The sequence below is a fragment of the Culex quinquefasciatus genome, chromosome 2 (genome assembly GCF_015732765.1).
Source record: "Culex quinquefasciatus strain JHB chromosome 2, VPISU_Cqui_1.0_pri_paternal, whole genome shotgun sequence".
Lineage (NCBI taxonomy): Eukaryota > Metazoa > Arthropoda > Insecta > Diptera > Culicidae > Culex > Culex quinquefasciatus.
This window is the reverse complement of record NC_051862.1, coordinates 196248153-196264539: the sequence shown is the minus strand read 5'-3', so window position 1 is coordinate 196264539 and position 16387 is coordinate 196248153. Positions and strand designations below refer to the sequence as shown.

Below are 16387 nucleotides of genomic sequence, written 5' to 3'. Positions count from 1 at the left end.
AAACTGCGACTATTCTCAAAAAAGTTACCTAAAAATGGTTATAATTTGAAATTGGTGCATTTTATCAAAAATTCACTAAAGTACTTTTTGATTGCAAATTCGATTTTGAAAATTTTCTGCGACCAATGTTTCGATTTTTTTTAAAAATCAGTATTGATTCAAAAAATTATAACTCGGTCAAAGATTTTTTGCCCATTCTGGAAATTTCAGAAAAGTTGGCATTTTATGTCCTCTAAAACATATCAAAAAATAAAAATAAATAAAAATAATGTTTTTTGCAAATCAAGTTTTAGCCAAATTTGTATGGAAAATTTTATGAGCGAACTAATGATGCAAAATGGCTTCTTTGGGCATACCGAAGGCAACAAAAAAGTTTCAGCCGGATTTAAAAATACAAAAATTAAAATTTAAGAAAAAAGACCGATTCCGTAGAGAACTGCTCAATTCCGTTTGAAACTATTTACTTTTCCTGTCATTCTTGAACGATGAGCCAACATTTCTGAACAAAAAATAACAGTATCGAATTTAATACAAATTTTCAAAATAAATGCTGAAAAGTCCTACTTTTCAGCACTAAGATGGATGATTTCATGTTAATTTAGATAAAAAAAATGTTAACACAGACTTTTCTTACTTTTCCCTACCAAAATTTCACAATGGAAAATTAATACCTTTCAAAAGTTCAACTCTTCAGCACTGTAATGGGTGCTGAAAGGTTGAATTTTCAAACACTGATATCGAAAAGTAACATCTTTCAAAAAAAAAAAATGTTTAAAACTGTGAATTTACTAAACGGGTCATTCTCCGCGAACTCACACAGCAGTTGGAAATTATTGAAAAACTCCTCTTTTTTCGCATGTTAAAAAAATGGAAGGGGTCGTACCGCCCCTCCGTCACGAGATATCAATAAACGGACCTCGGATACGTGATCAAGGACAAAAGTTACCCCTTAGGATCACAGTGAGTTGGTAGAGAATTACCCTTAAACAGAGATTTTGAAAACTTCAATTTTCGTGCTTCTTTTTCTTAAAGCGGCTCTATCTTAGCAACCCGAGGTCCAATCTTCAATGTCTCTTAGACAATTTTATAGAAAATTTTCTGAACTTTTCAAAAAAAATATTTTTAGAAATGGTTACTCATGGTCACTATTTTTAAAAATTGAAAAACTGCAAATATTTCGCTAAAATCAAACTTTCGGTGGCTATATCTTGAAAACGGAGCCCTTTATTAAAAAATCTGTAAAGTACTTTTTGATTGCAAATTGAATTTTGCATTAAAAAAAAATGTCAAACTTGTTTTTGCATGACACTTAAATTTTTTCCAAAAATCACTATTTTTTCAAAAATTCATAACTCGGCGGTAGATTTTTTGACCATGTTTCTCTATGGCTCAAAAGATGCGAATTTTTGTCCCCTAAAACATATAAAAAAAATCTCGAAAATCAAAAAATACGCATTTTGGGAAATGGAGTTTAAGTGAAAAAAAAGTTGATAAAAAAAGCTGCATTTTTTTTTCCTTGTACCTATTTTTTTCTCAAAAGTCCTCAACAATACCTACAACTTTGCCGAAGACACCAAATTGATCAGAAAATTCACTCAAAAGTTACAGCTGTTTGAATATTTACATACCATTTTTGTATGGACAGCTGCCAAAATTGTTTGGAGACTTGTATGGGTGAACCAATGACGCAAAATAGCTTATTTGGTCATAGTTTGAGTTAAATCAAAAAATACAAAAAATAAAAATGGTCAAAATCGCCCGATTTCTTAGAGAGTTGCTCATATGTTAGTCTAAGCTGAATGGTTTCGGTACAAATAAACTCTTATTACTCTTAAGCTTAATTCTTCTTATAGGTGCTTATCAACCAAGAAATTTGTTGTCTTCTTATTCTAAAATTATAAAACTTATCGACTCAATTCTGCAACAATCTGATTGTAAAAATAGTCAAACTTTGGTGTAAATTCTGTCGTAGACAGTACTGTTGGAAATGAATCATAAAATATATCGAAAGTTCCCTCTGTTTTAAAGATACTTAAATGTCTGTTATAAAAATCTGGTTGATGTGCAATGTTAAAAGCTCTTCCCCACCAAGTAGAAAGTGCAATCTCTCATCCTGTCTGAATTATTAACTGATCAAACTTTAACTTTGATGTTTTTTCCTACTTTCATACATCCCACCCAACAGTTCACCTACTTGGTGCGGTCGGAATTCAAGGACCTGAAACGGCTTCGGGTACTCCGTCTCGACGGCAATCAGCTGTCCGCCGCCGTCGACCGGCTGTTTGAGTACCAGAAGGGGCTCAACGTGCTTGGTAAGTATCTGTTACTAGACAGTGTTTAATTGGGATTAAAAAAAAGATTCACGGTTTTAAAGTCTAAATTTCAAATTTGCACCAGTCTATTACTACAGAGATTTTGAAGCACGTTTCGATTCCAGTGCGATTCCGAAGGATAAAGTGTTTCCACACTTCACCTCAAGAATCCTTCGCGATGTTCAATTCCCATGCAAATGGATTTGGCTCGTTACCCAAAAGTGGAGTGGGCTCTTCACTATGAATGATCATTACTCTAGCAACTTCCAAGGCATCCTCTCCAAGCCCATCTGCATAACGCCTCTTTCGTTATTTATTTTGCCTCATTTTATCAACCATTATTTCACCGTTTTTCCTCCCCCTCTTCAGATCTTTCCTCGAATCGGCTGGCGAAAATCTCGGAGAAGGCTTTCGAGAATTTATCGAATCTCACATATCTGGACGTATCGTACAATAAATTGTCCCGCGTCGAGCCGGAAAGCCTGGAACCGCTGACGAGGCTGCAAACGTTCAACCTGAGCGGAAACCTGCAGCTGGATCTGATGGAGGTGGAACCAACGTTCCAGGTAATGCCGCATCGAAACAATTCATCTTGCGAGTCTAACCAACCCAACTTTCAATTAGATAATCCCCAACATTAGCACGCTGGCCGTGGCCGACATGGGGCCGCTGCCGATGAAGCTGTTCGCACCGTTCCGGCAGCTGCGGGCGCTCAACCTGTCCGGGAATCACATCGACAACAACACGCTGCAAATCATCCTGCCGTTAACGCAGCTGCAGGTTAGTACGGGATTCGGCAAATGTATGGTTCATTTGGATGGGTGAACAGTTGAACCTGTAAATTCCGGGAATTACCCCCCCGCTAATGGATGATGATCTGATCAGCTTAGTCGAAACAGCACTGGATTTATGGGGCTGATTTCAGTCAGAAGCTGGTTTTGTTAATTTCACTGTAATTTCAAAATCGTTCAGAAATGATTAGTTATGGTTAAATAAGTTTCAGAATCTTAGTTATAGTTCAACTTAAAGTATGGTTTATCAGAATATATACTAAAACAGTTCTCCAAGTATGAAAAATCTGATTATTATTTAGTTTATTTTTTCATTTTCACGATTCTTGTATCAGTAATCTTTTATCCTTTTGAATCAGTTAGCTTTTGAAAGGTTCAACTGATCTCAGTACATGTTAATTACTCAACTGATGTTTCTTAAAAAACCACAACAAATGCAATCAAATGAAATATGCATAATACATTATCTGTCAATTACTAATTACAAAAGAAAATAATTTAAGTTATTCGATCCTTTACCCCTTGAACAAATCTGTGAATAAACATTCTCTTAAATCCAATTTTGACCAACTTAACACACTTCGTTTTATAAATAAATAAAATATTTAATGGTATCTTATGCATAAATTCACCTTATCAAAATCATTTTAAGTAGATCACACTTGAAAAAAGTAGATAAACCCCACGCTTCATTTCAAGGTGTACAAAACAAGTACAGATATTTAACAATCAATGAATTTGAAAAAAAAAATATTAGAAAAAAGTTGTGTTATTGAATTTAATTTTATTAAGTTATGAAATCCCTACCAATCTTCAAAGTAAAATTGAATTTTTAAATCTGATTTAAGGCCGATGCAAATATTTTTTTAAGTTTTTATTTTAATTTGAACTTGCCTTATTGATTTTTTTGCCTCTAACTTATGTCGTTTTAAATTGCAAAATTAAGAACTTTGTTTATTGCAAACGTTTTGAAATTAAGAAAATATTAACATTTGAAACTTTTTTTTTAAATTTTTCAATTGAATTAAATTCAGAATTATGACTGCATTTTGATATTTTAGGGGGTAACAACATTTAACATTATGATTAGTTTTTCATAAAATATTATAATTTACTGATTGCAATAGAATTGAAAAATTTCTTTTTGCAATTCCGACGTGAAACTACTTACTTTTCCTGTCATTCTTGAACGACGAAATAGCCTACCTTTCTGTACCAAAAATAACAGAATCGAATAGCAACCCTTTTCAAAATAAATGCTGAAAAGTTCTACTTTTCAGCACTCAAATGGGTGCTGAAAAGTTGATCTTTTCAGCACTTGTTTCGAAAAGTAACACTTTTCAACATTTTTTTGATTTAAACGATTTATTGACAAAATACATGAAAATTTGACATAAAATTTCACTCAGGGTGTGTTTTTTGGAATTGCAAAAAATGTTGTATGGAACTCGTTGCAAAACTTGATTTTTCAGCACTCTTCGTATTTATCCAACTCGGTGAACCTCGTTGGATAAATGTACGACTCATGCTGAAAAAATCCTCTTTTTGCAACTTGTTGCATAAACTACTATTTCGTTTGCAAATTAATAGAATTATGCAAGGCTTCATTAAAAATTGAATTTTTAATTAAGTTTGGAAATTTCATTGAATTATGAAATTTTATTGAATTTTGAAATTTTATCGAATTTAAAAAATATATTAAGTATTGAAATTCATTCAATTTTTAATTTTATTGAATTTATTCTTGAATTTTATTGACTTTATAAATTTTGAAATGATTTGAATTATGTTATACTTTGAAATTATTTTAATTTTAAAATTGTATTCAGAATGTTTATTTTTTGTTTTTGTTTTTTGCAATAATTTTTTGAGTTGCACAGTTATATTTATTATAAAAAAATATATGATTATTTATAAATTTGATAGTTGAAATCTTGTTGAACTTTCCAATTTTATTGAATTTAAAAATGTTGTCAAGTGTTGAATAATATGAAATGTTAAATTACACTGAGTTGCGAATTTGTATTCATTAACTGAATTTAAATTTCGAGCTTAAAATTAAGTGGAATTTAAAAAAATAAATTCATAACAAAATGAATTTGGAAGTAAAAAAAAGTTAAATTGAATTGAATATAAGTATTTCATTAAATTTTTAAAAAATATTTGATATATTATATTTAATAGTTTTTGTCTGCAAGAAAAATGTGTTTCGAAATGCATTTTACACTAGTACAGTTATTTTGCAATTATTAAATAAAAGAAAAAAGATTTGGCAAAAACAAAAAACAAGCAATACAAAAATTTGCGTTAAAACTTTCAAAAATTTCTAAGATTTTTAAATTAACCCAAATTTGCTAAAATTGATTTTAAACGCAGGGGAATGCATTTTAAATTGATTTCAGCTGATTTCAATTAAACTTCCATTGAGCGACTCTCCACGAAATCGGCCGATTTCAACCATTTTTTTTTTTTGTTGTATTTTTTGATTTGACTTAAACTTTGTGGGGGCCCTATGACCAAGGAAGCTGTTTTGTGTAATTGGTTCACCCATACAAGTCTCCATACAATGTTGGCTGCTGTCCATACAAAAATGGTATGTAAATATTGAAACAGCTGTAACTTTTGAGTGAATTTTCTGATCATATTGGTGTCTTCGGCAAAGTTGTAGGTATTGTTGAGGACTTTTGAGAAAAAAAATAGGTACACGGAAAAAAAAATTGCAGATTTTTTATCAACTTTTTTTTACTAAAACTCAATTTCCCGAAATAGGTATTTTTTTTATTTTCGAGATTTTTTGATATGTTTTAGGGGACAAAAATCCGCATGGAGCTATAGAGAAACATGGTCAAAAATTCTGCCGCCGAAATATGATTTTTTGAAAAAAAAACAGTGATTTTTGGAAAAATCGAAGTTTTATGAAATAACAAGTTTGACATTATTTTATAATGCAACATTGAATTTGCAATCAAAAAATACTTTACAGATTTTTTGATAAAGGGCTCCGTTTTCAAGATATAGCCACCGAAAGTTTGATTTTAGCGAAATATTAGCAGTTTTTCGATTTTTAAAATAGTGACCATGAGTGACCGTTTCTAAAAATGTTTTTTTTTTTAAAGTTCAAAAAATGTGCTATAAAATTGTCTAAAAGACATTGAAGACTGGACCTCGGGTTGCTGAGAGAGAGTCGCTTTAAGAAAAAGAAACACGAAAAATGAAGTTTTCTTAATATCACCAAAATAACCCACCATTTTCTAATGACGATATCTCAGCAACTAATGGTCCGATTATCAATGTTAATTCATGAAACATTCTTGAAATTTTCCGATCTTTTCCAAACATTGAATATTACGCACATTTAAAATGCTAGTCTAGATTCAAAATTTAAAATATTTTTTTCGGAAAGATCGGAAAATTTCACGAAACTGCAAATATTTCGCTGAAATCAAACTTTCGGTGGCTTTATCTTGAAAACGGAACCCTTTATCAAAAAATCTTTAAAGTACTTTTTGATTGCAAATTCAATTTTGCCTTAAAAAATAGTGTCAAACTTGTTTTTGCATGAAACTACGATTTTTTCCATAAATCACTATTTTTTCAAAAATTTATAACTCGGCGGCAGATTTTTTGACCATGTTTCTCTATGGCTCAAAAGTTGCGGATTTTTGTCCCCTAAAACATATCAAAAAATCTCAAAAATCAAAATAAGTATTTTGGGAAATTGAGTTTTAGTGAAAAAAAAAGTTGATAAAAAAATCTGCAATTTTTTTCCATGTACCTATTTTTTCTCAAAATTCTACAACTTTGCCAAAGACACCAAATTGATCAGAAAATTCACTCAAAAGTTACAGCTGGTTAAATATTTACGTACCATTTTTGTATGGACAGCAGCCAACATTGTATGGAGACTTGTATGGATGAACCAATCACACAAAATAGTTTATTTGGTCATAGGGAAGGCCCCCACAATGTTTGAGCCAAATCAAAAAAATACAAATAAAATCCATTTCCGGTTTTGGTAGAGAATTGCTCCATTGATATATTGAAGTTTGTTGAAAAAAAATATTTATTTTATTAAATTTTATAGATTTTGTATTTTGAAATTTGAATTTGGAACGTAAAATTACACTGAGCTGCGAATTCTCATTAAATTTTGTAATTAATGAACTGATATTTAAAATCATATTTTACGGAGTTAAATAATTGCAAATAAAAAAATAAAATTTAAAATAAAGTGAATTTTGGATTTGCTTTTAATAATGAAAATTTGTTGAATAATTAAGTTGTTATCAATGTTAATTTTGGAATACATTTATTTTCAAAACAACCAATCCGTCAGGGGCTTCCTATGCAGATAGGACCTTTTGAAAATTTAATCTAGAATTCAAGTTTTATTTGAAGTATTTGTTTCCTTACCCCATTCAACAAATTAGTTCCGTTCAGAAATTTTGAGAATAAAAACTTAAGAATTGAAAACACATTGTATAACGTTTGCTTTTGTATTTAAAATCCACCGTTGTTGGGACCGCAAATCGAAAGGTGGTTTTCAGTTCGAAATTAAAAAATCTTTGCATTTTTCTTTCATTGAAATATATTTTGATATCTGGTTTTCAAATTTGAAATATTGATGATTTTCTTTTTAATTTAGTCAATTTTGTAATTTTTTTAACATTTATTTCATGTTTTTTGAAAACATGTCACAACTTAACATTAAAGGTGTTTTTTTAGATTGCGGTGTTTGTGTATGAACCCAAGCCAAATAAGATCAAATTTCTGATAGAAGGGGAGGCACATGTTCCTGTAGGATCTCCCTTGAACAAATAAAAACTCGTTGTCAATGCTACAAGTTTTAACATTCAGTGAATTCACATGAATCTTCTGATGCGAAAATATGTTTTGATTTACAGGTATCGTTATAGCCAAGGTAACAGCATACTCGACAAGTTCTTGAGAATCTACATCATGTATTTTCCCATAAATTGATGGTTTGTGACGCACAATAAACACGACCTATTGTGCACCGAGGCGCATCCAGTGTATGTGTAAGCACAATGCACAATGTATGAATATAAATTATCAATGGAAGCAATGTCTATTAACAACCCAGCCAGCAACAGCAACAACATTCATGTGCCCCATTTTCTGAGAAGGAGAACGGGCTTGGAAAATTGATTGCACTGGGGCTTCCGGTTTTTCTCGGCATTCGGTGTGCCCTGCCTCCAAAGATTGCACCAGAAGAACTATTACAAGTTGTAGAACATTTTTCAACCACCCTGAAGCGCAATGTGTCATTTCTCATGTTACAATGGAAAATATGTTTGAATGATGTTGCTGCTTCCAACCTGGTTCGAAGTCATGGCTCGAGGTGGAGTTGATTGTGGGAAAAGTTTTTCTTCATCATCTGCACCGTAATTGACGTAAGGATAAGAATTTGATGTTAACAGGAAACCTGAGAGCGTGAAAATCCTTGAAGTGAAAGAAAAGATTGACTCTGATATTCAAACTATTTCCATCAAATTTCATTCAACCAATCAACAACTTTGCTTCTTGTCTCCCCCCAGCTCCTGGACCTGTCCCGCAACCAGCTGTCCGGGGTGGAAGAACGGTTCGCGACCCAGCTGTCCCAGATCGCCGACCTTCGGATTGAGAACAATCCACTGATATGTGACCGATGTCACATGGGTGCCCTTATCGACATGGCCGAAAAGGTAAGAAGAAGAAGCAGATAAAAAATCTGATGAAAATAATTTTAATTTAATTTTATGTGTCCCCACTCTTTTGACAAATTTTGCTGCAGCTGCCCTGGGGTGAAAAGGCGGAGTGCTTCTTGCCGGAGAATCTCCGGGGACTCACCATCAGCCAGCTGGTGGACGACGCCCGGGTCGAGAGCTGCATGGAGGTCATCGTGGACGAGGACCACGACGCGGCCAGCACGTCGCACAACTTTCTTGAGCAAGGTAGGCAACTCTAAAATTAAATGTTTTCTTATGTCTATTAATTTATAAAATTTGTAAAAAAAAAAACAAACTAAAAAATCTATTTCCTCCTCCGCGTCCACAAATCACCCCAAAGCCAAACTCATAACTCTTTCTCCCCAACACTGCTGAAATCACACTCGTAATATATATTTTTCTCTCCCCTCAAAATTCCTCCCCACTTGCAGCTGGTAGTGCCAGTGTGCTTGCTTTCTGTGGCCTGATACTGTTCGTGATACTGGCCATAATCGTGGTGTCCACGGCGATCTGCTTCTCGAGGCACCGGGCGCGGTATTACACACACGAGGACAAGCGAGGTAAGTAGCTGGACGGGAAACAGAAGTGGCGGGTGAACAGGGACAATTCATCATCCCTTTATCATACTTGATGGAAAATGCAGGAGATTGGAGCTCTCGAGAGGGTTGCGAAGGCAACGAGCTTCGGAGCTTAACCTTTAAAAGTCAGATCGTCCTTTCTCGATCTGAATTGTACATAGCAACAGACCTGTTTCAAAATTAATATTTACAACTTTTATTTTCAACAGAACAGAGACTTTATAATGACAATAACGTAAAAGTATATTTACTAAACAACATCAAAAGGTTTATTGATGGAAAAATATTTGCTTAACTAACATGATAATCTCTCGAGTTCATTTGTAAATCAATCAATGCGCCATGGGTTTCAATGAGCATAGGACCTTTTGAAAATGTAAGCGAGATGTCTTCTCTACCTTCTGCAATTCCACGTCAAAACTGTTCGATTTGGGTTGAATTTGGAGTTCTTGGAGTTCCTTGGCCATAATGATGGCCAAAATAATTTGACCCGATCTTCCGAATAAGGTGGTTAAAAAAAAAAATGACGACTATGAATTTAATTCAATTTAACACTTATTTTCAACCGTATCTAATGTGATAAATGTTGTGAAAATTTTATTTTATGTTTATTCAAGAGATCGGAAAATTCCACCAAAGATTAATGTTTTGACATTGCTAATTGTATAGATACATTCTGAGTTAGCGTTTAATTAATAAATTAGGCTATTTTGGTTATGTAATAGAGTGACCCCCTGCTCCACAAGCGGAAACGGGTTTTTTTTAAAGCATCTGAGCAACTCTTTACGATATCGGCCGATTTCGATCATTTTTAATTTTTGTATTTTTTTATTTGACTCAAACTTTGTGGGGGCCTTTCCTATGACCAAAGAAGCTATTTTGTGTCATTGGTTCACCCATACAAGTCTCCATACAATTTTGGCAGCTGTCCATACAAAAATGGTACGTAAATGTTTGAATATCTGTAACTTTTGAATGAATTTTCTTATTAATTTCGTGTCTTCGGCAAAGTTGTAGGTATTGTTGAGGACTATTAAGAAAAAAAATGGGTACACGGAAAAACATTTTGCCGATTTTTTGATAAACATTTTTTTCACAAAAACTCAATTTCCCAAAATATGTATTTTTTGATTATCGAGATTTTTTGATATGTTTTAGGGAACAAAAATCGACAACTTTTGAGCCATAGAGAAACATGGTAAACAAATCTGCCGCCGAGTTATGAGTTTTAAAAAATAGTGATTTTTAGGAAAAATCGAAATTTCATGAAAAACATATTTGACGTAATATTTTAATGTAAAATTGAATTTCCAATCGAAAAGTAATTTACAGATTTTATGATAAAAGGCTTTGTTTTCAAGATATAACCACCGAATGTTTGATTTTAGCGAAATATTTGCAGTTTTTCGATTTTTTAAAATTGTTACCATGAGAGACCATTTCCAATTTTTTTTAAAAGTTCAGAAAATTAGCTGTAAAATTGTCCAAGAGACATTGAAGATTGGACCTGAGATACAGCGGCTTAAACAAAAAGAAACACGAAAATTGATGTTTTGTAAGTCTCACCCAAACAGCCCAAATTATGTCGATATCTAAAATATGTCGATATCTCAGCAACTATTGGTCCAATGGTCAATGCTTAAACATGAAACATTCGTGAAATTTTTTGATCTTTTCGAAAAAAGGATTTTGATTTTTTTTAAATCATGACTAACTTTTTAAAAGGGCCAAAAATTGAATATTACGCCCATTTAAAATGTTAGTCTTGATTTTTTTTTTACATTTTTTTCGAAAAGATCAGAAAATTTCACAAATGTTTGGAAAGCTTTGGTATATTCTACTAAGTTGTAGAGCATAAAATTTCCAATGAGAATCTCACATTTGAGAATATTTCGATGAAAGTAGCGCTCCGTGCAGAGCAAACTGTAAGAATAGGTATGGGAGTGGGTAGTGGGTAATGGGTAAATGTTTTGTTCAAATTTGGCCCAGAGTCCTAAAATAGCTCATGGAACAAAATTCAGCTTGTGGAGTGAGGTTTTGAGAAAAAAAATCCATATTCTGCGCACCCTATTATGTACAAATTCAAATTTTCAAAATAAGTCATTTTGCTCAGTTAACTATTGTGAGTGAAATGTCAATATGAATAATTTTTTTTTTAAAGAATAGGAATTATTATTTTTATTATTTTTTTTTTTCGAGACGAAAATACTTTCTCAGCATATAGATTTTAAATATTTTTTCATTCATTTCATGTTTTGTAGCTATTCAGAATGAATTGTCAAAAATTAATGATGAATTTTTTATCAAACAAATGCTTTTAATATTCATTTACAAATATAGAATTTTGGAATAATAGATCAGAAAACGACGAAAAATGTCTAAAAATACATTGATATTTTGAAGATTTCTGACAGTAGCATAATAATGTAAACAACATTTTGTGATACTATTTGCTTAACTTTTTTAAATAAAAGACTTTAGACTTGCAGTTAAGAGCTATGGAAAAATACCCTTAGCAAATTTTGTAACAGCCTTTTCCACTGTTACCACTGAAATATTTTTAAGGTATGTTACATTAGGGTGTAATATGGTTGTTAAAAAATTAAAGTTGTCCAAATTTAGTGAGCACAGCACAGTTTCTTTTGGGGTCCTTAACAACTCCCCAAAGTTTGGGACCGATTGGTTTAGTCCTCACTTTGCGCAAAGCGATTCAGTTTTCCATATAAATTTGTATGGAGAAAATCATTTTTTTTGATTTTGATATTTATTAAATCCACGTTTCATGCTATATCAAAACCGGACTCATATTCGGATGCTCTGGAATCTTCTCTACAACTTTCCAGAAGAGAGTATGGTGCTAGCTTGCCCCTAAAAAAGATACAGCGTGTTCAAAACTCGTCTAAAACGTGTTTTTTGCTCGAAAATCACATTTTAGACGAGTTTTGAGGGCGCTATATCTTCTTTCAGGAGCAAGTGAGCACCATACTTTCTTCGGCAAAGTTGTAGAGCACCTTCCAGAGCATCCGAATATGAGTCTGGTTTTGATATGGCATGAAACGTCGAATTGTTAAATATCAAAATCCTAAAAAATGGTTTTCCCCATACAAATATTTATGGAAAACTGAATCGCTTTGCGCAAAGTGAGGACTAAACCAATCGGTCCCAAACTTTGGGGAGTTGTTTAGGACCCCAAAAGGAACTGAAAAAGTAATGTGCTGGAAAATCGATTTTTATAATACACCCCAATGTTACATACAGTTTCTACAAATTTATTATATTTGGGTAATTCTCTACCAACTCACACGAAATCGGGAAAAGTTGCCCCGACCCCTCTTCGATTTGCGTGAAACTTTGTCCTAAGGGGTAACTTTTGTCCCTGATCACGAACCCGAGGTCCGTTTTTTGATATCTCGTGACGGAGGGGCGGTACGAAAAAAGAGGTGTTTTTCAATAATTTGCAGCCTGAAACGGTGATGAGATAGAAATTTGGTGTCAAAGGGACTTTTATGTAAAATTAGACGCCCGATTTGATGGCGTAATCAGAATTCCGAAAAAACGTATTTTTCATCGAAAAAAACACTAAAAAAGTTTTAAAAATTCTCCCATTTTCCGTTACTCGACTGTAAAAAATTTTGGAACATGTCATTTTATGGGAAATTTAATGTACTTTTCGAATCTACATTGTCCCAGAAGGGTCATTTTTTCATTTAGAACAAAATTTTTCATTTTAAAATTTCGTGTTTTTTCTAACTTTGCAGGGTTATTTTTTAGAGTGTAACAATGTTCTACAAAGTTGTAGAGCAGACAATTACAAAAATTTTGATATATAGACATTAGGGGTTTGCTTATAAACATCACAAGTTATCGCGATTTTACGAAAAAAAGTTTTGAAAAAGTTACTTTTTGCGTTTCTCTTTGTTTCGTCGTCCGTGTCTGTCGCGGGTGACCATGAACGGCCATGATCGATGACGACCAACTTTTTTAAAACTTTTTTTCGTAAAATCGTGATAACTTGTGATGTTTATAAGCAAACCCCTTATGCCAAAATTTTTGTAATTGTCTGCTCTACAACTTTGTAGAACATTGTTACACTCTAAAAAATAACCCTGCAAAGTTAGAAAAAACACGAAATTTTAAAATGAAAAATTTTGTTCTAAATGAAAAAATGACCCTTCTGGGACAATGTAGATTCGAAAAGTACATTAAATTTCCCATAAAATGACATGTTCCAAAATTTTTTACAGTCGAGTAACGGAAAATGGGAGAATTTTTAAAACTTTTTTAGTGTTTTTTTCGATGAAAAATACGTTTTTTTCGGAATTCTGATTACGCCATCAAATCGGGCGTCTAATTTTACATAAAAGTCCCTTTGACACCAAATTTCTATCTCATCACCGTTTCAGGCTGCAAATTATTGAAAAACACCTCTTTTTTCGTACCGCCCCTCCGTCACGAGATATCAAAAAACGGACCTCGGATTCGTGATCAGGGACAAAAGTTACCCCTTAGGACAAAGTTTCACGCAAATCGAAGAGGGGTCGGGGCAACTGCTGTGTGAGTTGGCGGAGAATTACCCATTTATGTTATTTTTTTTATACATTTTGCACTCATATTTTTCGAATTGAAATAAGGCTGGAACAAATTTTATTCAAAGTTTTTGTCTTTCCAAAAAAAAATAAAAAAAAATAAAAATTTAAATAACAAGCCATAGTCTTCACATTTAAATGGAAAAAGTGTTTTAAAATGCATTTTACACTACTTCAGTTGTTTTGCAATCATTAGTTTTCAAAAATCTAAGATCTGTCAAAAACAAAAATTGTATCGAAAAAAAAGATTTTGCATCGAAAATTTTCAAAAAATCTTAAGATTTTTTAATAAACCCAAGCAAATAATTTCTATTGCGTTAAATGATAAAAAAAAATAATCCTAAATCAATATTGTCCTCTCCCCCCACACAGAAGCCACCCTGGAGAAGAACGGCACCGAGACGTCCCTGCTGACCGCCACCGGCAGTGAAATCAACTTCAAGTTCCCGTACAACGACCGGGTTTGCACCATCGACGAGATGTGCATCCCCGCCCCACCCCCTCCGCCCTCGTCCGGGGCCAGCAAAGTCCTCGCCAGCAACGTCATCGAACGGTTCGATTAACGAACGGAGGACGGTGATGGCGGTGGTGGGGGCTCGTCCATAACCGGCACCACGGTGGCCATCATCAGCGGGGATGATTCGTCCTCCTCCGTCACGGCCTCGGCCATCACCACCGGCAGCAGCATGGGCAGCAGTAGCGGGACGACGGGGGCGGCAGTTCCGTTGAAGGGGATTTTAAGGAAAAAGCAGGACGTATTCTAGGGATGCACCACGGAATGTGGAACAAGAGAAGCTTTCGACATGGTCGATAAGCGAGAAACAAAAAGCCAGTGCGTGTAAATATTAGTGATTTAGGTTAAGCGACGAACGTTTGTATTTATATGTGTAAGTGAAGGATACTTAACTCGTAAGTGTGTGAGTGTGCGTGAGGATGGAGGAAAAGCAGCGAAAAAGTTTCACATAATCTTGACTAATTGTAATTAAGGATTAATTGTTTGTTTAGCCCGATGAACTGACACAATGAACGTCACAGTGGGTTGAGTATTGAATTAATGCTAAATATATTAGTTTTCTTTGATATCATTTTTTGTGATTTTTACTTGGACTCCAAGATAAGTTTGACTGAAAAGCGTTTAAATTACAATTTTAAAATTACCCGAAAAAATTAACTTAATCTCAAGAAAATTTTATTACTAATTTTCCTCTTCCCTTTCTTCTTCTCTAAAAATCTCGCTTAAAATTATATTTTAAAATGATTTTTTTTTTTGAAAATAATCTTCAACAGCTAATTGTCATACATACCAAAACTTTCCCCTATTCAATCCCACTGTGCACCGTTGATGGCGGATCATTAGCCTGGAAATACTCCAGTCTAGACGACGGGCTAGCGACAAACGATTTCTTAAACGAGCGCCAATTTGTAAATAAACTTGTACACACAGACAAACAGACACAAAAACAACACTCTAATCGGTGAAACACGAAAACAAAAACAAAAAAAATACTCATGTTGAACCCAATCTCCGAGTGTCATCACAACCATAAAAACGAACAAAACATGAAGGTTTTTAGCAAACAATCTCCTTTAAAAGAAAAAAATCTATATCCCCGGAGTCGGATTAGTGTTTTTAGTCGGTAGCGAAAAAAGAAAAAAAAAATAAAACAATGTTTATCATAATAAGTGACGAGAATATCGTGAGTGAGGTGGAAAAAAGCGAGCGGCACAAGATTAATGAAGTTTCGCAGTGGAGGTATATCAAGTCGGTAAGAGAAAGAGAGAGTGAGAGTGGAAGCAAAGCTGAATTTTATATCTATTAGTATGAGTGAGGAGTGGAAAATAGAGGAAAAAAATCAGAGAGAAATAATTAGTTTTAACTACGAGCTATTAAGCGTGTGACGAGATGTTTGAAACAAAATTACTCGTTCAAATGGAAAACTTTTGATGGTAATGAATAAAAAGATTTTTTGTACAAAAATATCTGAACGTTTTTGGATTACGTTGATGACATCTTTACACTTTTTTTTACAGAAATGATGACAGTTATTGTATGGTAATGATTGCCAAGACCTTTTCCAAATATTGTTGAGGGTGTGGCAATTTTGAACCGAAAACATAGTTTATTTGGAACTTAGTACTTAAAATTAAACCACTCCGTGCCTATTAAATTTGTACCATCATTTTGCGGAAAAATCTCAAGCCTATCAAAGCCAGCAAAGCTATCAAAGTCATCATCAAAGCCATTTTACGGTACTTATTTTTTTTTCTGGAGAGTCCTAAGGGACCATTCACAAACCACGTGGACACTTTTTTTGAATTCTCAACCCCCCTCCCCCCTCGTGGACAATTGTCCATATAAAACAATATTTTTTGTATGGAGCGTGGACAATT

The 16387-nt window shown here is 33.5% G+C and overlaps 1 protein-coding gene across 6 annotated transcripts in view; it reads left to right on the top strand.

Annotated features, from left to right (window-relative positions):
- Nucleotides 1-15974, top strand: part of LOC6039116 (insulin-like growth factor-binding protein complex acid labile subunit) — a 470604-nt gene extending 454630 nt beyond the window's left edge. For all 6 annotated transcript variants that reach the window (XM_038251247.1, XM_038251242.1, XM_038251244.1 and 3 more), the window contains 7 exons: nucleotides 2186-2312; nucleotides 2682-2878; nucleotides 2937-3092; nucleotides 8662-8808; nucleotides 8898-9057; nucleotides 9264-9392; nucleotides 14369-15974. In XM_038251247.1, coding sequence (XP_038107175.1) covers nucleotides 2186-2312; nucleotides 2682-2878; nucleotides 2937-3092; nucleotides 8662-8808; nucleotides 8898-9057; nucleotides 9264-9392; nucleotides 14369-14559 — 1107 coding nt within the window. In that variant the 3' untranslated portion in view covers nucleotides 14560-15974. The remainder of the gene's footprint in view (nucleotides 1-2185; nucleotides 2313-2681; nucleotides 2879-2936; nucleotides 3093-8661; nucleotides 8809-8897; nucleotides 9058-9263; nucleotides 9393-14368) is intronic.
- Nucleotides 15975-16387: the final 413 nt, after the last annotated feature.